Here is a 24,850-nt window from a genome sequence, read left to right as displayed (position 1 = left end):
TGCAGAGTTTCACACCACAACTTGGTTTTCACATTATTCTGTTGAAGGAGGAAAGTTTCTCTGTGCTCATCTTAAATCTGAGTACAAGACGTGTAATTACAAGAAGATTTTGTAACTTGACAACGAATCTGGAAGCCAGACGTGGTCAAATAGCAACTTACACAAGTGTGATGTGGAAACTTCAAACCTCCAGTGCACACACTGAGAATGGAAAATATTTGTACAATTATGTCTGGATTTTTCATTAAAAGAAGGAGGAGTATGCAATCTTTGGAATTTAAAATGAGGTATTTGAACATTGTTTGGGTGGAAAACCACATCAGACCAAGACAAACACTCATACTTACATACAGTATAAATACATACATATATGTCTTAAAACATACATGTTTATTTTCTTACAGTAAACTTTAGCATATGTATAATTAAATTAAACGTTTTAAGACTTTCTCTGTATTTGGTTGAGGGTGCTCAATAAGGCAACTTCCAATCAATCATGCTGATATGGAAAAAAGTGTTCAATCTTAAATTTGGAGGTCCCTTTTTTGTGACTTAATTCTGATGTTGTGTATTTGTACAAACCATAGGTACAAACCGACACTGCCACCTTGTGTTGAGAAAGTCACATTTAATCTCCTTTTAGACATTATCCACCCTGTATGAATGTTAACAAATATAACTGTACAGTATTTTTAAATTACGCTTACATTCAGTGTAAAATCATTAATGTGAAGGAAAACGTAATTTGTTATGAATGTAAATAAAAACATTTAGGCCACGCCCATCCCGTCACGAGCGAAAACATACGGAAGTAGCTCAGAACTTGTCAACAAGAAGGCCGACTGACATGGTAACGTACACGGTTCCTCTTCTTTTTTTTAGCATTTTATCGGGTTTTTGCTGCCTCTGACCTACATGTTGTGAATTCATTGGGTGTTTAAACTCTTTGTGTCGGACTAGGAAACATTTTCATGTGGTGTCGACGCCTAGAAAAGGCCTTTAAACGAAGACAGAAAGTGAGGATTTTAGCTTTAGCAGTTAGCTCGGCAGGAAGCTAGCTTTTAAATCTATTGTGACTGAGGACGCCTCCTTCTCCTTCAAAGCTAAACTATGTCTAAATCGTATTTTAGGACATTGTCTTAACCTGTCAGGGAACTGCCGTATTTAATAATCAAGCCCATCACGTGTCCTTAATAGTTTCACTTTACTCTGAATCATGGAAATAACGTTACTTGGAAACTATTTGTGTGGCGAGGATTTCGACTCGGAAATGTTAGGCGTTATTGTTTGGGAAGGAAGTTAACACAGAGTGAAAACACACAGTGAAAACACAGTGTTCAGGATAAAAATAACTTTCAGAGGCCCCATTAACCATATCCATGTATTGTTTTCCTGCACGGATATGTAATAGTAATGGATTGATTTTACACAATACTGCGTGATCACTTTTTGTGTGCCCTGGAGTGTATACCTCAGTTTCAAACAATCCACTTTACGCGTATTAATCTGATAAATATGCCAAACGAGGAAGTCCCACAAAAGGGGAAGTTAATAAAATGAATTAGCAGAAACACTGAAGTGGTTCATTTAATAATAATAATCGATTTAATTTGTTAGCGCATTTAGAGGTGCTCAAAGACGCTTTACAGATATAGCGAAGATACAATAAAATAAAGGAACAACAAATAAATATATAGTTAAAGTTAAAGTCAATTAATACAAAAACAATCACACATTAAAAGCCAGATTGAAGAGGTGAGTTTTTGTAAGTTTTTTGAAGGTGGTGAGGTCAGTGCAGTCTCTGATGGGTTGTGGGAGTGAGTTCCAGAGGGAGGGGGCAGCGACGGAGAAGGCTCTGTCCCCCCAGGTCCGGTGACTGGTGCGGGTGGGGATGGATAGGAGGTTGGCTTCTGGTGAGCGGAGGCAGCGTGAAGGGGTGTGGTGGTGCAGCAGGTCTGAGGTAGGGGGAGGGCCTGATTGTTGAGGGCTTTGTGAGTAATCAGGAGGACGTTGAAGTCGATTCTTTGACGGACGGGGAGCCAGTGGAGGTTCTGGAGGACGGGAGTGATGTGGTCTCGGGAGCGGGTGTAGGTGAGGAGGCGGGCAGCAGAGTTCTGGATATGTTGGAGTTTATTGAGGAGGTTTGGATGGTCTGCCGCGTAGAGGATGCTATTGCAGTAGTCGAGTCGTGAAGTGATGAATGCACGAATCAGGGTTTCAGCAGCAGAGGAGGAGAGTGATGGGCGGAGACGGGCAATGTTTTTGAGGTGGAAAAAGGCGGTCCTGGTGATGTGATTGATGTGGTGGTTGAATTTGAGCTGACTGGAAGATGACTCCGAGGTTGCGGATGTGAGGGGAGGGGGATAGAGTGTGGCTGTCAATGGTGAAGTTGAAATTCTGGATGTCTTTGATACGGGATGGGGGGCCGATGATGTCTGATTTGGCACTGTTCAGTTGGAGATAGTTTGTTTGCATCCATGCTTTTATTTCTGAGAGACAGTTGGTATTTAAAATGGTATAATTCTCTCACTGATGTTTTATTAATGAAAGTTATTTAATGTGTTTTGTAATCTGGTATCTTTAAATGTCGACAATCATTTTGACATGTTTCCACAGTTTAAATGTTCTTTTAAATCGCTTGTTTTGTCTAAAAATGAGTTCAGAACCCAAATAATTGAGTGTAAATGCTATTACTCGTGTTTGATAAGTATTTGTCTTGGTAAAACTGAATCACATCCTAAATGTATTGTCATGAGTATTTCAGCCCTTTTCATAGCTATTCAATTAAATGTTGGATTGTTTGTTGCTATGGGGAAAAGAGAGATTACACTATGAGCTCTAAAGGGTTAACTGTTTTATGGCTGACAACCAAATCTAGCACACCTCTCAATCATCGTCTTTCCCTTCACAGGTGAAGTCTTCCTGAACAAACCTCCCAAAATGGCTCTTCTTTGATGTTTTAAAAAAAACTTTTAAGTCTTTAGCTTTTATATATTTTAGAGGAGAAGCTTTACCACAATGACCTTCACTTACAGCTTCTGTGCGCTCTTAGTTTTCACCCTAACAGGTACGTTAATACACACTTATAATAATAATGTTTTACTGTCAAAGTATTTTAAATGTTTATCAAGCAAAGGTCATGACACTAATGCCGTACTCATGCTGATCAAAGCACTTGCCTGACTGGTTCTGTTTTTGCTTCCTTCCCTCAGCATGCAGCCGATTCGGGCCCACCTTCTGCGCCCGTAAGGAAACTATCTCGTCAGCTTTTTAATCTCATGTTTAGACTGTGGATGAAGGGTTTTTCAATGTCACATTCTAGTTAGACACTTCTCAACAAACAATAGATTATATTTTACAGTACTTTGACTTCCTTTTAGTGCCACACTACTTTTCCAAAAGCAACTGTCCCTTTTTTTTTTTTTTTAAGAATTAGAATTGGGAGGGATGAACCCCTCTTTAATGGTCACACAGCACACACAGTGAAATGTGTTCTCTGCATTTAACCCACCCAGTACCAGGAGTCTAGTACTAGGAGCAGTGGGCAGCTATTGCATAGCGCCCGTGGAGTGAGGGGGGAAGGGGGTTGTCCGGTGCCTTGCTCAAGGGCACCACGGCAGGGCAGGAGGTGAACTGGGACCTCTCCAAGTAGCAGTCCACACTCCATATTTTAGATCTGGTCAGGGACTTGAACCGGCGACCCTACGGCTCACAGTCCAATCCCCTGACTGAGTCGCTGCCAGACGACACTGTCTGATAACCTTATGCTATATTGGTGAAATTAAAAGCAAAGATAGTCTCCAACACGTCACCGGTTTACACCATACACTTAAAAATACCCTATTATGCCCTTTTTCTAGCTTTTTATATGTGTATGTTGTGCCTCTGCTTTAATGTTCAAAATGAAAACCCATAAAGTATAATGGCGCCTCTTTTTAAAGCTTTAAGAGAGGATCGTTTTTTGTCATCCTAAGATTTTCTCCTTTCTCTTAATGTCCTGCAGCCAAATGTGGGGGTTCCCTCCAAGTGTTGGACAGCAAAGAGGGTGAGATCAGCAGTTCTACGTACCGCAGCTGGTCGTTCCACTATGGCTCTCTGTATGACTGCTGGGTCATCAAGGGCTCGGAAGAAGAGCCCATTGTCCTCAGGTAAAGAGGCCCCGAGGGAGTTTGAAATACCAGAGACATTATTAGCTGTGAATCAGAGGCCATGTGGAAAGTGTTGAATGTCTTAACTTAGCGCATCATGTCTGGGGTTAAGATGTATTGTTATGAATGGCCGAGCAGTGGGCAGTAGAAACTCTTTATTGATGACAATCAGATGGGAAGACTCACTGCATCTACTCGTTGCATTTTTATGAAACTGAGGTTGTGCGTCTCTTCTCAGCTTTTCCCAGTTTGAAACACGGTGTCGGAAGGAATGGGTGTCGATAAAATCATCAGCTGGCGGCGAGGCGATTGTACTCTGCGGCTCCAAGCTGCCGCAACCAATGGAGTTCCCGGGGGGAAACATTACAGTGATGCACCACTTCCTTCCGCAACGGTACCCTGTGTCGTCTTTCCGCTTGGACTATGCCAGAGGTACGATAGCACTTTTTAAAAGAAAAGGGAAAACGTTTATCTCTGAGTAATATTTCAGCAAATTCCAGTTCTACTTGTGGTAATGCAATCTTAGTTCCTCTCTTTATCTTTCTACACCCACAGACTATGATGAATGCCCAGTAAGTTCTTTCGAGTGCCCGGGGGGGGGGCGCTGCATCCCTTTCTCTTGGCGCTGTAACGGCCAGGTGGAGTGTCTAGGTGAAGGTGCGGGCCAGGGCGACGATGAGCAGGGCTGTGAGGCAGAAGAGGAAACCCTTGAGCCAACAAAGCACGGCCTCACACAGACAGAAGAGACTCACACGGAGAGTAACCGGGACTCTGACAAGCCTTTCCTGGTAGATAATGAGTCTGACCTGTGGGAGCTGCTGAAGGAGAGGGAGGAGGAGGAGGCCAGAGTGGACCGAGTGGTGGCTCACACCCACAGGCAGCCCGCCGTGACGCCCTCTCCCATCGAATGGCCCTGCGGAGGGCTCCTCCAGACCTTCTACGGGACCTTTTCCCCACCTGCCCTCCGGGGCCCCCCGCTGCTCTGCGTCTGGACTCTGGACCCTCAGGACTCGAGGCCCCTGAGACTGGACCTGCAGCAGCTGGTGCTCGGACGCGGGGACAGACTCTCCATCTACAACAGAGAGAAAGGCAAAGGAGACATTATTAAGATTGTGAGTTCCTTAAAGTAGGAGATGTACCAAAATGTTATACACTAGAGCAGGAATGAGTCCTTAACCACGTCTGGTTCCCTTGCTTTAGAGTCAACTAAATGTATTGTTGATTCAAAGTCTGAAGCTTAAGAGATGCTTGGTCTACGACATACAATAAGTTAGTAATACCACACAAGGCGGGAAATAAAGTGTCTTATTTAGACTTCTTAATATTTTAATGCAGAGAAACTAGCCACCTTTAGCTTAGCGCCAGTGACAAGCAGCCATATAACCGTGCTGAATTTCGTTAGCTTTTTACTTCTGGCAATTGCATTTACGCTTCAACTTTTAAAAAAAATAAAAAATTAAAATGTGGAGATTATCCTGGTGAACAAAACATAGAGGTATCATTAATGTACATTAGGTCATATTTTCTGCAATATTCGAAAATCCAATGAAAATATCCTGTTGCTTTTTGTGTGATGTGATGCTTACTTCTGGGTTGACTTTAAAAAAAAAGACGTCATCACTGCACCACTTTAGAGTCTACATAAAACACTATTTAAAAAGGGACATTAACCTCCTGCGCTTTGACAGATCACCAGCGCCTCTAATTACAAATCGGTCCAAGTGGAGTCCCACACCGGCCTGCTGTCGATGACCTACGAGACTCTTCCCGAGTCGGAGGGGAACGGCTTCAACGCCACGTTCCACGTCGGGACGTACTGCCCCCCCTGGGAGGGTCGGTGCGGGGGGGTGGCGGGAGGGTGCTTCACCCAGGAGCAGCGCTGCGACGGGAAGTGGGACTGTGCCGAGACGGGGAAGGACGAGGAGGGTTGCCGAGGCTGCAGCCCCAACCAGTTTGCGTGCGGATTGGCAGGTCAGAGGTCAGTGGCGTCCAGTCGCCTCGCCGGGATACCGGTGTGCTACCCGGTGACGGAGAGGTGCAACTACCAGCTGTACTGCGTTGACGGCGGCGACGAGAGGGACTGCACCGTGTGCCAGCCCGGGACCTTCCACTGCGACAGCGACAGGTTAGTCTGTGTGTGTGTGTGTCAGAGTTTCCGTTTGCCGGTAAACACGTCCGTTAAAGTTTAAATCTTCCGGTCAAAATGAGATAAGTGCCGGTCAAAGGTGTTTTTTGTTATTTATTGAGCTTTAAAACAAATTGATATGATTCGATATTAAACAAACTAATTATAGCCTAGTAGATTAACTATTCAAACGTGAACAGTAATTTATAATAACACGGGAATAATAAACGGAGCTCCCTCTCCTGACAGCCCGTCATGCAGCTCGCGGATCAGTAATGAGTGACCGACAGTAAAAATAAACGTATCTATAACTAGTTTAGGTAGTTTGAGAGGTAATTAAAATAGCTACGTGTGATATTCTAACCTGAAGTGTGTGTTTTGTCCGCTCACCGCTGCATGTGATCATGCAGAGCTGCGTGTCGACTCGTCTGCAGCAGCTGATCTCTCTCTCCCGCCAGATCAGACTTCACTCGCGTTTATGTCCATATCGATCAGATCCAGCTAGTTCTAGCTAATGATATGACTACCTGCTTATTAAAAGACACCTAAACAATAAGTGTCGCTGTGCAACCGGGTGAGGCTGCAAAGTATAGCGCAGCATTATGCATTTGTTTACATGCCCACCGGAACCCCGAGGCATTACCAACAGATCAACGCACAATCAACCCATACAGGACATCTCTTTCTCCACATTACGTGTTGGACATTAGAATTGACTATTCTTGTCTGTCACATAAGTGCAGCATTGTGCTAAGGGAAAATGATTTTGACCGGAGAGATTTAGATGTGCCGGTCTTCAGCATATTTTACCGGTCATAGTCCGGTAATTACTGTGTGTGTGTGTGTGTGTGTGTGTGTGTGTGTGTGTGTGTGTGTGTGTGTGTGTGTGTGTGTGTGTGTGTGTGTGTGTGTGTGTGTGTGTGTGTGTGTGTGTGTGTGTGTGTGTGTGTGTGTGTGTGTGTGTGTGTGTGTGTGTGTGTGTGTGTGTGTGTGTGTGTGTGTGTGTGTGTGTGTGTGTGTGTGTGTGTGTGTGTGTGTGTGTGTGTGTGTGTGTGTGTGTGTGTGTGTGTGTGTGTGTGGTGAAAACCTCCTTGGCTCAGAGGGAACAGCTGTCTCGTTTTTATTGCTTTAATCTGTTGATTTATTTCCGAGATTAATGGATATCAAAATCCAAGGTCTTTCAAAAACCCAAAGATGTTCACTTGACTATAACATGAAAAGTAGAACAAATCTTTATTTGAGAGGTTAGAAACTGAATTCTGCCATTTATGCAGGAAAAATGACAAACGATTTTTCTATCAATTGACAAATCTGTTTGTCTACTACTCAATTGCAACTCTAGTAATTCTTTTATTAATTTCTTGACCTTAGGAAAAACAGTTGACACCTCCAGCTTTAGATGATTTGCTCACTAGTTATGGAACTGAACATGTTTAAACTGTCAGAGCTCTAGGACTTAAAGCTACTGTTTGAGGTCCATCTGGAAGCCATTCAGCTACTTCTGTTTGGTTTCTGTCAAGTGAGCTCAAATGGTATGTGTCTTCCTGTGGTGAGGTGAGCTAAGTATCAGTGAGGGGTGTGTCTTGGTTACTGTGTACTGTGTTTGAGTCAGAGGGTGTGTGCACAAATGTCCCGAACAGATTCTTCTGAAGTATGGGATTCAACTTTGTATTTTGAGGGTGTTGGGTTGAATTTACCACTCTTTAAAACATAGTCAGTCTCCAAAATTAAGCGCTGACAATGTGCCTTATGTTTCCATTTTGAGAAAAGATATACTTTATTATCTCTTGTGGGAAATTTCACACACAGCTGACCTGAAAACAACCAGTAGCAATAAGGAAGTAGTTGTACACAACAAAACACACTTGTCTTGTTAGACAAAGGTAATAAATACATGGCCATTATAAAAACGAGGGAATAAATCACACTAGATCATGCAAGAACAAATGTAACAGTGCCTTCTTGCGTGTGAACTACAAACATTAGGGATTAACTTGATGTCTTTTAGTTATGTTATAGATTCAGAATAAAAAACGCATTACTGCAATCTTTTGTGCCCTAAGGCTGTTTTGAGATCGATGTGATTGTATTATAATGCCTAGCTTTGGCACATTATTTGCACATTAGTTTAATGTGTAACTGCATCTCTTACCTGAGTTATTCCCGGACACACACACACACACACACACACACACACACACACACACACTCACAAACGGCCGTTGTCCCGCCTGCAGGTGTGTGTTTGAGAGCTGGCGCTGTGACGGCCAGGTGGACTGTAAGGACGGAACGGACGAGCTCAACTGCACCGTCATCCTGCCCCGCAAGGTCATCACTGCGGCAACGGTAGGCAGCCTGGTGTGTGGGCTGCTGCTGGTCATCGCCATGGGCTGCACCTGTAAACTGTACTCGCTCAGGACCAGGGAGTACAGGTAATCACACTCTAACACCAAAGCAGACACTCAGCCCGTGACTTAAGTTTTTATTGCATATCTACACTGTAGCTGTGCATATCACAACAAACCCTTTGAGCATTTAATACATGTTTTTGTCAAATGTATGCAGCCTATAGGGATCTCTTGTGACTCAGAGTGATAGCGTTATGCTAATAATCTGAGAAAGTGAGTCACAAGACTGTTTTCCTTACTAGCTTTCAAGTAGTTGTTGCTATCGCTACCAGACCACACTTGTCAAACACACAACAGAATGTCTCGCAACAGCACAGCCAATACACGCCGTACTTGACTCTTTATTTGTAAATAGTCAGCTTTCCACATTGTATGCTGAAGTGTTTAAATGATATGTTGTCTAAAAGCTAAACTTCTCAACCATGTGCAGCATATTTATGAAGTAAAAACAATCATGTATAAGATAACAAACTAAAGAGTTTTACTGTAATCTATATGTGCAGTTTTTAAGTTCTAAAAAGTTTTTGAAATGTGGCTGTGTCTGTTTGTGTCTGCCAGCTTGTTTGCACCAATCAGCCGTCAGGAAGCAGAGCTGATCCAGCAGCAGGCTCCGCCCTCCTACGGTCAGCTGATCGCTCAGGGCATCATTCCCCCAGTGGAGGACTTCCCCACAGAAAACCCCAACGAGGTGAGAGAGAGAAAAGCACCGCAACAACTAGAAAAGTCCCCATTTTGTTTGTACTGCTACCTGATGAACTCATTGTCATTTCACCTGGTACTTCTGATGTGAAACCTGTCAAGCGCAACAATTTAAGGCGTAGTTTTCTTTATATCGTTGAATGATTTCCTGATGCTGAAACCATTTGTCTTTTTGTTTTAAAGGACACCAAAAGTCCCTTTTTTATTAGTGGCACCTTAAAGTACCATGAAATCTTACCACAGTGGGAATTGAAGGCGAAGTAAACACTTCCCCTAGTCTTGTAAAGGACCATGACAAATCACCCTATTTGCTTAAAATAGAGCAAAGACATGATATTTATTCATGGAGAAAAAAAGGCCAGACTGCGGTGGAGCTCGTCCTTCAGCCGAACGGAGCACGCTGTCATATAGACTTGGTCTTGTTTTATCTGCACATGCTCTACTTTAACAGCCGTATGAATCACCCGAAGGCTCTGCGCTGATGTAGGAAGAGTGTAAAGATAGTGCTGTTCCTACGTAGACTCACACTGAGGTGCTTTATTATTGGTTGTGAGGACAGCTGAGGTCATGGAGACGGAGGGATTAGGTGTTTAAAACAAAGCCTGCTCTGTTTGATGGGATTCGGCCAAGCTACATACCAGCGCTTCGGTTAGAAGACATTGGTGGCGGTCAGGAAGATTTGGACGTCTTTGTTGACTATTGAGCTTTGATAGAAAGGTCATTATCAAGGCATTTATTTATATATATATATATATATATATATATATATATATATAAGTTTTAGTATTTCAAATCCAACTTGTCCCACCAATAGACTTGGGCATAATGCAAAAATAACATGTTTCTGTACGCTTGTGGAACGGGTGAGACGGGCTAGTGCTGACTCGTCTTTAAAGCCTATTTTGAATACACTTAAAATTGGATTCAGGGGGATTTATTTTCACCGTACTTAATGACTGGAGAGATGTCCACGGGGAGGCAGTGGATAGTGCGTTGGTGTTCGGATCAGGGGAGCACAGGTTCAAACCCCACTGCAGTCAGCATGTCGTTGTGTCCCTGGGAAACTTCACCCCAAATGGCTCCTGTGGGGATTGTCCACAGTATTGAGTATGTCTTTGGATAAAAGCGTCTAACATGTAATGTCTATTTGTCAGACTTAAACAGATTTTCAACGTCTGGTAAATAATGGCGGAAAAGACAGCTACATACGTTGAACTTCTTGTGATCTAAGTTTCTGTATTACTTGGTCTGGTATTTCGAAGGAATTACATTACATTGCATTTAGCTGACGCTTTTATCCAAAGCGACTTACAATAAGTGCGTTCGACCAACAAAATACAAACTTGAAGAAAACAGAATCATATAAGTACATCAGGTTTCATAGAGCAAAAACATTTCAAGTGCTACTCAACTGGCTTTAGATAAGCCAGTCCTTTATTAGTATATAAGTGCTTTGTTAATAGTTCTATCGCTCGAAGTGGAGTCGAAAGAGATGAGTTTTCAGTCTGCGCCGGAAGGTGTGTAAGCTTTCTGCTGTCCTGATGTCAATGGGGAGCTCATTCCACCATTTTGGAGCCAGGATAGCAAACCCACGTGTTTTTGCTGATGGGAACTTAGGTCCCCTTCGCAGCGAGGGTGCAGCGAGCCGGTTTGTTGATGCAGAGCAGAGTGCACGTGCTGGGGTGTACGGTTTAACCATGTCCTGGATGTAGGAAGGGCCAGATCCATTCGCAGCATGGTACGTAAGTACCATTGTCTTGAAGTGGATTCTAGCAGTTACTGGAAGCCAGTGAAGGGAGCGGAGGAGCGGCGTGGTGTGGGAGAATTTAGGAAGGTTGAAGACCAGACGAGCCGCTGCATTCTGGATGAGCTGCAGAGGTCGGATGGCACATGCAGGTAGACCAGCCAGGAGGGAGTTGGAGTAGTCTAAGCGTGAGATGACGAGAGTTTGGACCAGAACCTGCATCGCTTTCTGGGTCAGCTGGGGACGCATCCTCCTGATGTTGTAAAGCGTGTATCTGCAGCAGCGGGTTGTTGCAGCGATGTTTGCAGTGTAGGACAGGTTGTTATCTAGGATCACGCCCAGATTCCTTGCAGTCTGAGTCGGGGAAACAACAGAGGGGCCGATGTTGATTGTTAAGTCAAGAGAGGGACAATCTTTTCCCGGAAGGAAAAGCAGTTTTGTCAAGGTTGAGCTTGAGGTGATGAGCAGACATCCACTGAGAGATGTCAGCTAGACAAGCAGAAATGCGTGCGACGACCTGGGTCTCTGAGCGGGGAAAGGACAGAATTAATTGGGTGTCGTCAGCGTAGCAGTGGTATGAAAAACCATGCGGGCTAATGACTGATCCGAGCGAGTTTGTGTACAAGGAGAAGAGGAGGGGACCAAGAACAGAGCCCTGAGGGACCCCTGTAGTTAATTGACAAGGGTCGGACTCCGACCCTCTCCAAGTAACCCTGTAGGTGCGGTCTTTGAGGTATGAGGTGAGGAGGGAAAGTGCAGAGCCTGAAACTCCAAGTTCTTGAAGAGTGTGAAGGAGGATCTGATGGTTCACCGTGTCGAATGCTGCAGACAGGTCCAACAGGATGATGACAGAGGAGGGAGGCTGCTTTAGCAGTGTGCAGTTAAGGTTAGGTTTTCTTGAAAGAAAGTACTTTTTGCCTGAGAGATCGAAGCAGAGAAAGAGGAGAGCCTGATAGGTTAGGAGGTCGTCATGGTGTTTGGATTTCCACCGTTTCCGCTCTGCTGCCCTAAGGACGTTTCTATTAGCACGCAGTGCGTCATTTAGCCAGGGAGCAGGAGGGGACTGACGAGCCTGCCGAGATGTGAGAGGACAGAGAGAGTCCAGAGAGGATGAGAGAGTAGAGAGGAGAGTTTCTGCAGCAGAGTTTGGAGGTAGGAGTTGGAACGAGTCAGAGGAAGGGAGGGCTGAGAGCACCGATGAGGCAAAGGTAGAGGGGGAGAGGGAACGGAGGTTACGGCGGACAGGTGCAGGATGAGAAGAGATTAGTTTGTTATGTTTGGAAAGGGGTAGAGAGAATGAAATGAAGAAGTGATCGGAGGTGTGGAGCGGGTTTACAGAGAGGTTAGAAGTAGTGCAGTTCCTTGAGAATATGAGATCAAGGACATTGCCAGCTTTATGAGTTGGTGGGGATGGAGACAAATTACAAATTACCATTTTAGGATGTCAAGAAAGATTTTTTTAATAACTAATTGTCTCTTTTCGTCCCCTGTCAGGCGTCGTCTCTCTCTCTGAGGGGGATCCTCCAGCTGCTCCGTCAGGACGCAGCGAGCTCCCCCCACCGCCGGCGCCGGCCCCGATTCATCCGCAGGGCCGTCCGTCGCATGAGGAGGTGGGGCTTAATCCCCCGACCCCCGTCCAGGCCGAGTCAGACGACCGGCTCTGCCCAGCAGCAGTCGGACGCCCCTCCCTCCTCACAGGAAGCGGCTCTCTCCCCCCCCCCCAGCTTCTCGTCGGCCGTGGAAGCGGTCAACCAGCCGGTGCCGCAGAAACTGGGATTAATGGCTCAGTCGGAGCAGCATACGCAAGAAGCATCGCCTCCTCCTCTGATGATGCCTTCTCCGCCCCCAGCATCGCCCCCCCCACCTCCGTACGCCCCCCCGGCTCCCACCCACCTCGCCCCCCCGGTCTACGCCCCCCCCAGCAGCCCCTCTCTTGCCTCCATCTTCCACACACTGGGACTCAGCATCTCCCTCTTCAGAGCCCCCCCCCCCTCCTCCGCCAACTCCATGCCCCTCTCCGCCTCCCCTTCCTTCTCCTCCTCCTCTTCCTCCTCAGATGACGAGGTTCTTCTCATCCCGCTGATGGAGGACGCCACTTCAGAGGACGACGTGCCCATGCTCACCTGAAAGACTCCTTTTATCTCCTTTCACTCACTAACTGAAACCCAGTCTTTCCACATTAGTTTGAACTGAAGCACAGGAGTGGTGAGACTCGGCCGCACGGCACAAGTCTGGTGCCTTTTTAATGAAATAGCTTTGAGATGGATTTGATAACTTATGGAATCAAGTATTAGACCGTTTTATTTGACGAAAAGTATGGCTGACGTATGTCTGAGTGGATTGGATGTGTACTTAATTCTAGGCTGCACATTGAAGGTGAACTTTTGCACAGAAAAATCTTCCCTATCAAGAAACAATTGATTACCGTCAGACTGAATGGTTGGTTGATTCTCATTCACAGCATTAACTTGGATGTCTCACTTTGGGATGCGCCTCTCTGCGTATCCCAAAGTGAGACATCTCACTCGTTCTACTCTGAGGCCGGGGTTACAGAAGTAACCTATTTTAGAAGACGTGAAATAATTATGTTTGTATGACTGCAACTGTGTGAATGCATTTGCGTTTTAGTCGTACATTGACAGTGGAGTATGTTGATAGACATGGATTGTCTCCATACTTCGGCCACTTGCATCCAGTCTCATGTTATATATATCAGAGAAAATTCTAAAACAGATTCCCCTATTTAAGTGCCTTTTTGACGAGTTTGATTCCTGAGATACACACTGCACACCAAAACACACGGAGGCACACGTTATCTCACACCACAGCACGCATCGACACATCAGTGGCTTCATTATAATGTGAACAAAAAACACAACTCTTGCAAGCTGGCAATAACTGTTTGGGACCCCTATTTTAGTGAGCAGTAATGCGTTTGGAGTCTACACACACCTGTGTATCTATCTCAAGTGAAAGTATGTAGTCGATAGCAAAATGTGTCAAAAGACAATCTCTTCGGTGCCTGATTTTAGGAAGTGTGAGTGTGCACGGGAAAAGGAGCCCTAAGGAAGAAAGGGGCCCTACATTCACAAAACCTCAAGCTCCATCCCTCGAGGGGAAAACCATCACATTAAGTTACATGTGAGGCTCGCCATTTGTATTATTGTACATGTTACGGTGTTTTTATTTCCTTTTTAAGTTCTGTTCTGCTTTGATGAATGTACTGGGGTCGATGTGGAGCAACCGGATGTTTTAAATTTGCAACGTAATAAGGTAAATGAGAGAGAAAGTGATTTTATGGTTTATTAGGGTCAATTTCACTGTATATAAGTAAAAATGTGGCTGAGATTAAACAATTTGCACTTTTAGGTGTTGGGTATTGTCTGTTATTGTGTGTGTGTGTGTGTGTGTGTGTGTGTGTGTGTGTGTGTGTGTGTGAAAAGACGCACACGCACCTCACACCTCGGTGGCAGTTGTTGCATTGTGCTTTGTATTCAAAAGTCCTGTTGAGTTTCACAGAGAAAGCTTTCAGTGGTTTCAGAAGCTCAGATCATCACTAGGGTCGCAGGGGTAAAGGAGCATGCCGATAACATGAAGAAGGAAGTAGACTACTCGATCATGGCAAGGTAATTAAGGTTTTCATTCTTTGGTGATGAAAGGTTAGAGCTGAAATCGGCTCTATACCTAACAGCTTCTTCAGCAAACACATGGCCTTTCCCCATATTGTGGAGCTATTTAAAATTCTACCCCAAAATCTACTTTGGTGTGTATTATTGAAATATTCTTATATTGCCAGATAACCGGCTTCTTACTTTGTGAGTCCAGCAAATTACTTGGCTGTAAAAGTTCCCCATGTCAAAAACCTAATATTTAACATTTAAAAATATGTTAAACTAAGCTATTAGATATGTAATAGCGATACAGCCTATGTCCTTGGTGTAAGAATGTAAGAGGAACAAATTAAAGTTGCGCTATCTTCACATTCAGTATTTAGTCCCATATTTTCTGTTGAGTTTGGGAAAAGTTATATTTGCATTCATTGGTTTGACATAATTTACAGGATATACTTAGAGTTTGGGGTTTAGGATTTTAAATTTCCGAGGTAAAAAGTCTGGGTTCCTCCCTAATGCTAATATTTGACGAGTTTTATTTGCTAACGTGAAGGTCTAAATGCTGTTGAAAGCAGTCTCCACATTACTAGAAATACAGTTTTCCAGAGAATGTGCTCATAACATTTGCTTCTGAATATCCAAATGGTCACTTTACAAGATTAACAGAATAGTTTGGAGCACTAAATAAATGAATGTCCTTCAGTTTAATAAAGCTCCACGTCCAAAATGTCTAACAACTCCTCCTCATCCTCGCTGTGACCCTGAAATAGGTCGCAGCTATAATTATGGTTTCCCCTCCGTCCCGGAGGCTCTGGGTGTTGGTGGTGGTGTTGGTGGAGCTCCCTGGAGTCCTGCAGAAGTGCATCTTTGACGAAGTTCAGACCCAGGCCAGGGTGGTCCGAGCTGCACCCACTGACCCGATCAGCCCACCCAATGTGCACCCGCTAAACACCAATCCTCCAGGACGCAGGGCCTCAGTGACACACAGGAGAAACCTGAGAAACATGGCCCCGCCCACTCCTGCCTCCCCACAGCCAATCAGAATCAGAACCTGGAGTCCAGCAGAGAGCCACAGCCTATCAGAGGCTGAGAAAGAGAGGATGGAGGCAGCGGTGGAGGAGGCTGTGAGGAAGGTGTCCTCCTTACTGTCAGGTGACTAACAGAGAGAACACACACACACACACACACACACACACACACACACACACACACACACACACACACACACACACGCACGCGCACGCACGCACGCTAACATCTATCATGATCTGTTTCCATAGTGATCAGAGTAGCAGGTCCTTTGCTGCTCAGCAGAGACGTCAATAAATACTGCAAATTCCTCTGGAGGAATTCAAGTACTGCCAACTACAACAGGTGCTATACAGTAAATGAATGTGGATCTACCTTATATTTAAGATTATCTTTGTTCAAACGTTTCATGACCATATATATTCTTTCTGAAATGTTTTTCTTTTACAAATTGCTGCATCAAATACGTTTCTCAAATTACGGAAAAATATGTGCTGCAACTGGAAAATCATCAGAATCAAAGGAAACAATGTCAAATATCAGCACCAAATTATTTCTAGAAATAAATGTATGATGCATATTATGTTTGTGTTTGATCACCCATCTTTCCTCTTTCACTAGGTGCTCATAAATGAAGGGGAGATGTTATGAAAGTTTTAAAAGTTAGTTTTCTTCCTTCAGGTGTGGTCGAGCCAACAAAAGCTACAGATCTGAGACCTGTCTGGATGTGACTGTAAGTGTCAGATGCAGTTAGTGTATTCCTGTGGTAAACGTATGCAATATGTACCTGTTCACATACACAAGGTAAAGGTTGCCATGCTTGATATCACCAGATCCCAGATGATCACCTGGCTGGATGTGATATTTCCGCAGAGGCTGAGTCACCTCTCAGGACTGAGCTCCGTCCTGAAGGAGCTGGACTCCCCGACACCGACTTCCTGCTGTACCTCCTCCTACAGGCCACGGACCGGTGTAGAGCAGAGGTAGAGCTTTGATTTTAAAACATACATATAAAAGATAATGTTTAAAGTGTACACTTGGGACATTTTAAAGTAAGTAAAATATAGTGAAACAAACATAAAAAGATACCAGCTGTCTGGTTCCACTATTACCACAAGTATTCCCCTTATTTGTTCACATGTTATGTAAAGATGTCTTGCATAGTGAGGTTGACAGTGATCCCATCTCATACAAATAGCACAGTTATATTGCTGCCATTTCAAGTGATAACCTTTGTTTTACGTCCTTTAACTCCCTCCCAGCCTAGTGTGCTGGCCTACGCTGTCCACTGTCAGACGGACGCTGATGGACGTCCTGTGGCCGGGGTGGTGGTCCTCTGCAGGGACCGGCTGACCGGAGCCACATACAGCCACCAGGCTACGGTACAGGTACCATTAAACAAATATGTAACTAATACCGTATCTATATTGCACGATGATGTGTTGAATTGTGCGTGCTTGTCTGTTTTCCAGACTGTGATCCACGAGCTGCTCCATGCACTTGGTTTTTCTAAAGATCTCTTCCACACCTGGACCGACTGTTCCTCCAAATCTCAAGGTTTATAAAGATATTCAGATCGTTTTATATCACTGTATTCCATTTGTATTCATTTTGAGGTAGTACATTATGATATTTGTTTTATTGCCTTCCTTGTTGTGTTATTTCACATGTTGTGCAAGTTAACAACATTTAAAAAAGGTGTGTAATTATTCTGGTAGAGCTGAATTGAATATTTGTGGTAAAAAAACAAAACAATAATTCCTAAATGTTTACAACACACCTTTACCGTCTAAGGACTTTTTTTTTTTAAACGTAACTTTACTTTTAATAAAATAATACTTTGATATGAATAAAGTACAGGCTAGAAAGCAATCTTTTATTTTTATTTAAGCTACATAAAAAGAACAATAAAGTAAAAAGCGCTTGAATAATAATAATGATAAACTATTTGAAAAGTCACTTTACTTGGTGAAATAATGACTTTTCAGCACAACAATCAAATGCAATCAGGTTAATTGAAGTACAAAAACACAAATACAGGACAATAAAATAGAACACGTTTTTTAAAAAACACATAATGCACATGAGCCAACATTTTTAAATATTGGCAAAATAGGCAAGTCTAGTTCACATTAAACATCACATGCATTTGATAAAAAATGGTTCTTCCAATGTGTGTTTTTTCTTCTTCCGTGCTGCAGGGAGTGCCGTCTGCTCTCCTCGAGGCAAAGTGACTCACTCTGATGGTTCGGGTCAGGTGAGGATCTACACCCCCTCCGTCATCTCCGCCCTGCAGAGGCTCCTGGGGTCCGCTGACCCTGAGCTGGGGGGGGCGCTCGAGAACCTGGTACCGCACCGCTCTTAATCTACCTTTTTTTTCCTTCAGATTTATTTTATGCTTTCCTCATTTTTTTTATTTTCACCTTCTTCCTTCAGGATGTTCCTCTGGGGAAGGCGTCCTCTCACTGGGAGGCCCGGGTCCTGCAGGGCTCCATCATGGCGGCGGTGCTGGAGGACCCCCCCGCGGTCCGGATCGACCCGGTCACCCTGGCTGCTCTTCAGGATACAGGCTGGTACACCGTGGATATGAGCCGGGCTCAGAGTCTGGTGTGGGGAGAGGGTGAGGAAGATAAACCGTGATAAAATGCACAATAATGATCATAATTGCTAGAAAATGACAGGAAAGTGAACCCAGAACAGTTACAGTTGCAAGTTGATTAAAACATCAAAATAAAATGACATGAATGTGTTTCTTAAAGGCGAAGGACCCATGTTTGGTTCCCTGTCAACCTGTCAGAACAAGTCCTCGTCCTTTTTCTGCACTGGCAGGTAGATTTTTAATAATATATATATATATATTTTCTACACAACAACTTCCTTGTAATCCTACATTTGCAGCACTAATGTTTGTATTGTTTCCTCTGTCAGTGGATCTGGGTGTCATTATCTTCACCTCCACAAGGGGGAGTGTCAGACTGATCGATACCTGGAGGGCTGTAGAGTGTACAAACCCCTCAAGAATGGAGTAAGTTGCGTCTTTTATTGGAGGAAATTCTAGAGAATCATATTCTTTAACAATCCACTTCCACAGATTATATAGTCAAACACACAATTGATTTACTCATTTTGCATTGTATGAAGTCATCTACTTGATCAAAATGAAGCACATACTTTCTTCACATACTTTCACCTTTTTGTCGTTCTGTAAAGCAGACATATTGGGGTCCTTTCTATGTTTGAGCCTAAATACAATCTGTGGCATTTTATCATGTTGCAGCAACACACTCTCACCCTCTGTCATAATTTGTTCTTCCAGAGTGAATGTTGGAAAGAGGAAAATGGCGGAGAAGAGGACTGGAGCGGGGAGATGTTTGGTTTTCACAGCCGCTGCTTCTTCTCAAACCTGACCAGACAGGTGTGTGTGTGTGTGTGTGTGTGTGTGTGTGTGTGTGTGTGTGTGTGTGTGTGTGTGTGTGTGTGTGTGTGTGTGTGTGTGTGTGTGTGTGTGTGTGTGTGTGTGTGTGTGTGTGTGTGTGTGTGTGTGTGTGTGTGTGTGTGTGTGTGTGTGTGTGTGTGTGTGTGTGTGTGTGTGTGTGTGTGTGTGTGTGTGTGTGTGTGTGTGTGTGTGTGTGTGTGTGTGTGTGTGTGTGTGTGTGTGTGTGTGTGTGTGTGTGTGTGTGTGTGTGTGTGTGTGGAGAGCAGGTGTAGCATGCCTGTCACCCAACTGAACATTAACCAACCATTTTCTATTTCAGAACCAGAGTGAGGTTCCTTCGTCCGGCAGCTCTGAGGAGGGTCGGTGTTACAGACACAGGTGTAGAGGACCAAACAGATACCAAGTCCAGGTGTCTGGCTCTGAATGGGAGGACTGTCCAGCAGGGGACACCGTTAAGGTAACAGGACATGACCTTAGTTACAGTTCAAACTACAATAGAGTCTTTCAATGGTATGTATCATAGGTATTTGAAATTAAACATCCATATTTGCTGTTATTACCTTTCCTATGTATATTGAGGAACAACTGCATTGTTTTTTTAAGGTAATATATGAGAAATGTACATGGCAGATAGATAGATAGAAATAATTGTTTATATTTCATTTTCTTTTGTCTTTTTTCGGCAAACGTTTTGGGGCATGAAGAAAAAAGTGATAACCAGAAATGAAATGTTTTAAGAAGGCTCAGCATTACTTACACAATGTTATCATATCCAATAATCACTTTTTAAATGTCACGGTTATCATCTATATCAATAAATTGCCACACTCTACGAAAATCATGTGTGTGCTGCCATTACACATTTTTCACTGTTAATATGACAATGGTATTCTGACGGCCTTGCAGGTGCCCAGTTCCCATAAGAGCTCTAATCACAGAATCCATTGTGTCTTTGCTGTTTTTAACGTTCAGATAAAAGGATATCTGGGTTCAGTCCACTGTCCTGACGGGAGGTTATGTCGGTACGATGACATCACTCCTCCCTCTAATGATGTCACTACATTTCCTGCTTCTGCCACAAGGCAAGTGCGATTTTACAAGAGACCCCTTTGAAATGTAACCTGTAACTCAAACTCCGTTACGTCCCACCTCTGCCCAAACTCACCTCACTTTACTGCTCTTTGCTCAGTGACCCGTATGAGGCTGTCCCGTCAGCGCAGGACTGGAGTTGGCCCCCCCTCAGACCCCCCGCTGAGCTGACTGCAGCCTCAGCGCTCTGCCTCACGGCGGCTGTGTGTGTCCTCTCTGCAGCTGTGGTGTGTTACAGGAAGTGTTGCGCCTGCAGGGTCCGGATCCACGCTGCCTCGGAGCATCACTCTGATCTGTAGCTAACACCGACTCCAAAAACTATGAAAAATCAGTGTTTGATTGGCTTGTTTTTCCTTTATTTTTACGAGAAAGAGAAATAATTGATTCCAACAAAAAGTACATTTTTTATTATTTGTTTATTTATAGAATACAGCAAAGTCATGAGAAGGTCAATGTTTACCAGCTGGTTTCCTATCCCATAAATAATGCTAAAATAATAGCATAATAAAATGATATGACCAAACAAACTAAAAACATCACTTGTCACCTTTTTCATTCCTGATGAGTTTGCATCCCTTCCAAATACTAAGTCAAAAACAAGTCTCAGATACATGAAGCACTTTACAAATAAAGCTTTTAATCCTGATACTTTCATTTGGGCGTACACAAGAAATCCAAACACAACTTTACTTTAGTTTCTGAAACCACAATGTTAAATCAACAGTCGCTTTATTTCCTCTGCCGCACGGGTATGGTGGTCTGTCTGGGGGCAACACCACTCGCACAACAAAAATAGAAAGATCTGTCCTCGTCCAGGCACTCTTCATAACACTTCAGACAAACGAAACAGAACTTCACCTTACACCGCAGACAGACAATGTATTTACATCTGATTTTGTTGTGCTCCACCAGCAAACCACAGGTGGGACAGGCCCGGACGGAGGGGCAGCCGGAGACCCCCTTCACGTCCTTAAAGGTGATATCATGGCAGGTGTTCAGTATTTCCTGTGTCTTACTGATGCAGCCTTCATTTGCACACCGGTATGGATAGGGAGATGGACCTTTCCATTCCTCCAGACACTGCCAGCAGAATGAAAAGGCCACGTTTGTTTTAGCCGTGCATATCACGCAGCAGACCCTCAGGTTGTTTACGTCGCTCCGCACGGCAGAGCACTTGCAGCCGGGACACTGTGAAGGGAAGTTGGATGAAACATATTAAGGAGCAAATTCGTTTTCCAAGAACATTTGAGTATCATTAGTTTAGATCAGGGATGTCCACACTTTTCTTACCGAGGGCCACAAACAGAAAAATATACGAAGGGCTGGGCTCACTAGAGGTATATCGCCTCATAAGTTCAGTTATAAGTTAGCACAATCAATCCAATGTAGGTACATTATTCTTGATACTTGAAAATGCTGTAAGAAAAAAACAGCTCACAGCTCTCCAGAGGGTTTATTTTATCGTGTTGGCAGCTCATTCCTTAAAACAGAAGCTTCAGATTGATTATAATAAGGGGAAATAGGAAGGGTATTTCAAGGTTCTTATGTGAATTTGGATACTTTTTTCTTATCAACCTATAATGTTAGAACATATTTTCAACTTTAATTGACTGAATTTATTTGAACATGTTTATTAACACATGAATACTGTGTAATATATTTTAACATATATATTTAAGAAGGTCAATATAAGACAAGCAGAAGTTTATTAAGTCATTATACTTTTAGAATTAGCCGAGGGCTGCATTTGGCCCCCGGGCCGTAGTTTGGACACCCCTGCTTTAGATACTTACTGATTTGACGTCCAAGTATTCTTTAGCAGCTCTACTGAACATTTTCCTTTCAAAGTTTTCCATTTCTTCGGGGGTCAGAAGAGCCATTTTCCACACCTCGTCATACGGCCACTCAACATCACAGCCGGGTTGGCCACACACAAATCTGATTTCACCCTTGGGGTTTGAAAAAAGACAAATTGAAGAGATTGTTTTTTGACACATTTTATTATCAATGTCAATATAAAAGATTAACTAACACACTACCTGACCCAACAGCCGTTTACACCAGTTGGTTAGAGACATGGGGGTGACGGTATGACCGCAGGACATCTTCGCTCTGCGAGACTTATAGTCCTCACACAAAACTATGAGAAACACAAGAAACAAATGTTACTGAGAAGTTAGATATATTAGAAAGTAAATCAGGTTCTTTGGCTACTTACAATCATGGTCGTCTTCTCCATCGACAAAAATAAATGTGGTGTCCTTTGAGTCATAACACTTCTCCTGCTCAGCTGTTGCATTGTTGCTCTGTTGTCCAGAATCACTCCTTTGCTCAGTTGCTAAATTGCTCAATTGTTCAGAATCAATTGCCTTCTGTCCAGTTGCCAAGTTGTTCGTTTGCCCAAACTGTAAAACAAATGTTGAAATTGCGGTAGAAAATGTCAAGGTTTATCTGTTGTTTTTAAAATAGTTTACCATGCACAGGTTTGTAGATTATAGTGGAGTAAATTACCGTAAACAGGTTTATGTAAAGGGACATTCAAGAATCGGAGGACATTTTCTGTCCCACCACAAGCACTACTTGCACTTAGACAAAATGTAAATAAAGTTGTGGAAAAATATCAATCTCTAGCACCCTCTAAAATGGCGTTTTTATTTGTTCGACCTTCTTGGTGATCAACTTGCATGTCAAATATTACATTTAAAAAGGCTTTTTATTTACCTTTTCTGCTACTTAGTACTTTTATGTTGATACGTCTTTTGTATTGGTCAAAACCCTGCTACCAAAACCTATTAAGCACCAGGAGAGGAAGTGAAAAAGCTGTAGGTCACATGACACAGAGGAAATGACATCATCAAGCCATGTGCTGCTTCCACAGGTAGACAAAGGCAAGTCCTTTTTTTTTACTTAATATATTTTCCTTATCTTTTCACTCTTGAATGAATGTTGTTACTCGTATCATCAGAATAAATCATTCTTTAGTTAAAATCACAAGTGTGTCCTTGTCTTGAAGTAGCTTTACATTCTCCAGCTAGCATTAATTCCTGAGGTTCAAGCTAACATTAGCATTGATTTGCAACCCTGCTTCCCTCCATTCCACAGCATATTTTTTACAATGCAGAATGACTTACATTTCTATCGTGCTCAGTCGTCACATCAGTGCTTGGAAAATGACTTCTCCACGTCACATCAGTCGGACTCCTTCTTAGTTTTCGATTCCCAAACGTTTTCCTCTGTGTACCGGTCAGACTCTTGTGTTGTGCAAACGGCTCCCTGTTCTTTTGCTCAGTTGCCAAGCCGTTCCCCATCCCGACTCGACTCTACTCGTCCTCTTACAAAACAACAATGGCTACACAGATGAACATTGTCACCTAATGAGTCATGATATTCAGTCGCACCGTGAACACGCCCTTAAAAAAAATCATAAACACCTCTCACCTCGATCTTTCGAGTTGCGTTTGCATCACCGAACCAAAACAACCACGCATACTCCTCACTGGCACATCTGGTACATTTGCGAAAATGACAATTCAACTCCGAGTAAGTGGACCCAGAGGAGAGGAAAAGGTCATCGATGTGTGCGAAAATGAAGAGGATTTAAAGAAGATCACTGTAAAGCAGCTGAGGGAGAAGATTACTCGAGAACTAGAGATAAGTAAGTTTCTCCTTTTTATTATATGAAGTTTGTATTAATGCATATATAGGCTCATAGAATTGCAGATGCGTGCGTTTGGTTTAAGAACTGTTGTAAGCACGCCCTGTTTTTTCAAAATATTTTTATTAATTTCTTGTTCAAGACAGAAATGCCACAAATTGGCCAAAACAGTGTCACAATACAGTGAGTTGTGCAAACATGTAGCATTACATAGAACACGTGAAGACATTTTATAGTAAAACAAAAACAAAAATACACCATCAGCAAAGAATTGTGAACAAATAATTATGCCGGAGATGGCCCATCCCTCCGCGTTCCAGTGGATGATCAAACTAATTATATAGCACATTATCCAGAGTAGAGAATATAATTACTATATGTTGTTATATATTAAAATGGAGTCACACTGTTTTCATGTCAAGTGCCAAGTAACCACATCAAGCTACTTTGGTCTTATTAAAGTAAGCCAAGAAGGGACCCCAGGTCTTATAGAATTTCTCATCAGAGCCTCTGATTGAGAAGCGCAGCTTCTCTAAGTTAAGGCAGGACATTATGTCCCGAAGCCATTGATTGCATGTGGGCGGGGCAGCGTCCTTCCATTTAAGTAGAATTGCACGTCTACGCCCTGTTTTTTAAATTGTAATTCCTGTTCAGGTGCAGACATCCGGATGGTGTACAGAACCGAGCAGCTGGAGGAGTCTGACCTGCTGTTATCCTACGGGATCCGACACATGTCCACCATCCATACGCTGCTTGTGCTGCCCGGAGGCATAATAGGATGAAGACGCAGGGGAGAAAAAAAGACTCTTAACAACAATGACCATCATTTAAAACCAAAAACTATGAAGATTGTAATGTAAAAAACTAAGCTTTTGTGCTTGCATATGTCCTCTATCCTTTGTTTTA

At 43.3% G+C, this 24,850-nt stretch overlaps 3 protein-coding genes across 3 annotated transcripts; 2 read left to right on the top strand and 1 right to left on the bottom strand.

Moving 5' to 3' along the window:
- Nucleotides 1-796: 796 nt before the first annotated feature.
- On the top strand, nucleotides 797-14,492 carry lrp10 (low density lipoprotein receptor-related protein 10). Its single transcript, XM_034106363.1, has 10 exons — nucleotides 797-850; nucleotides 2,912-3,067; nucleotides 3,213-3,245; nucleotides 4,004-4,148; nucleotides 4,387-4,580; nucleotides 4,704-5,260; nucleotides 5,837-6,273; nucleotides 8,511-8,705; nucleotides 9,240-9,369; nucleotides 12,619-14,492. Exons 2-10 carry the CDS (start codon nucleotides 3,019-3,021, stop codon nucleotides 13,249-13,251), a joined length of 2,373 nt encoding a protein of 790 aa, XP_033962254.1. The 5' UTR covers nucleotides 797-850; nucleotides 2,912-3,018; the 3' UTR covers nucleotides 13,252-14,492.
- Nucleotides 14,493-15,520: 1,028 nt separating this feature from the next.
- Nucleotides 15,521-20,592, top strand: LOC117464059 (ciliated left-right organizer metallopeptidase). Its single transcript, XM_034106585.2, has 14 exons — nucleotides 15,521-15,887; nucleotides 16,016-16,109; nucleotides 16,446-16,497; nucleotides 16,598-16,747; nucleotides 17,027-17,152; nucleotides 17,237-17,321; nucleotides 17,966-18,111; nucleotides 18,201-18,384; nucleotides 18,524-18,593; nucleotides 18,693-18,789; nucleotides 19,081-19,179; nucleotides 19,520-19,657; nucleotides 20,173-20,282; nucleotides 20,390-20,592. The coding sequence occupies exons 1-14, from the start codon at nucleotides 15,521-15,523 to the stop codon at nucleotides 20,586-20,588; spliced, it is 1,917 nt and encodes a 638-aa protein (XP_033962476.1). The 3' UTR covers nucleotides 20,589-20,592.
- Nucleotides 20,593-20,985: 393 nt separating this feature from the next.
- On the bottom strand, nucleotides 20,986-23,612 carry LOC117463870 (uncharacterized). Its single transcript, XM_034106361.2, has 5 exons — nucleotides 23,421-23,612; nucleotides 22,508-22,694; nucleotides 22,329-22,429; nucleotides 22,083-22,238; nucleotides 20,986-21,477 (listed from the first exon to the last, which is right to left on the bottom strand). The coding sequence occupies exons 1-5, from the start codon at nucleotides 23,595-23,597 to the stop codon at nucleotides 21,019-21,021; spliced, it is 1,080 nt and encodes a 359-aa protein (XP_033962252.1). The 5' UTR covers nucleotides 23,598-23,612; the 3' UTR covers nucleotides 20,986-21,018.
- Nucleotides 23,613-24,850: the final 1,238 nt, after the last annotated feature.

Source organism: Pseudochaenichthys georgianus, chromosome 18 (genome assembly GCF_902827115.2).
Source record: "Pseudochaenichthys georgianus chromosome 18, fPseGeo1.2, whole genome shotgun sequence".
NCBI lineage: Eukaryota > Metazoa > Chordata > Actinopteri > Perciformes > Channichthyidae > Pseudochaenichthys > Pseudochaenichthys georgianus.
This window is presented reverse-complemented; position numbering and strand designations above follow the sequence as displayed.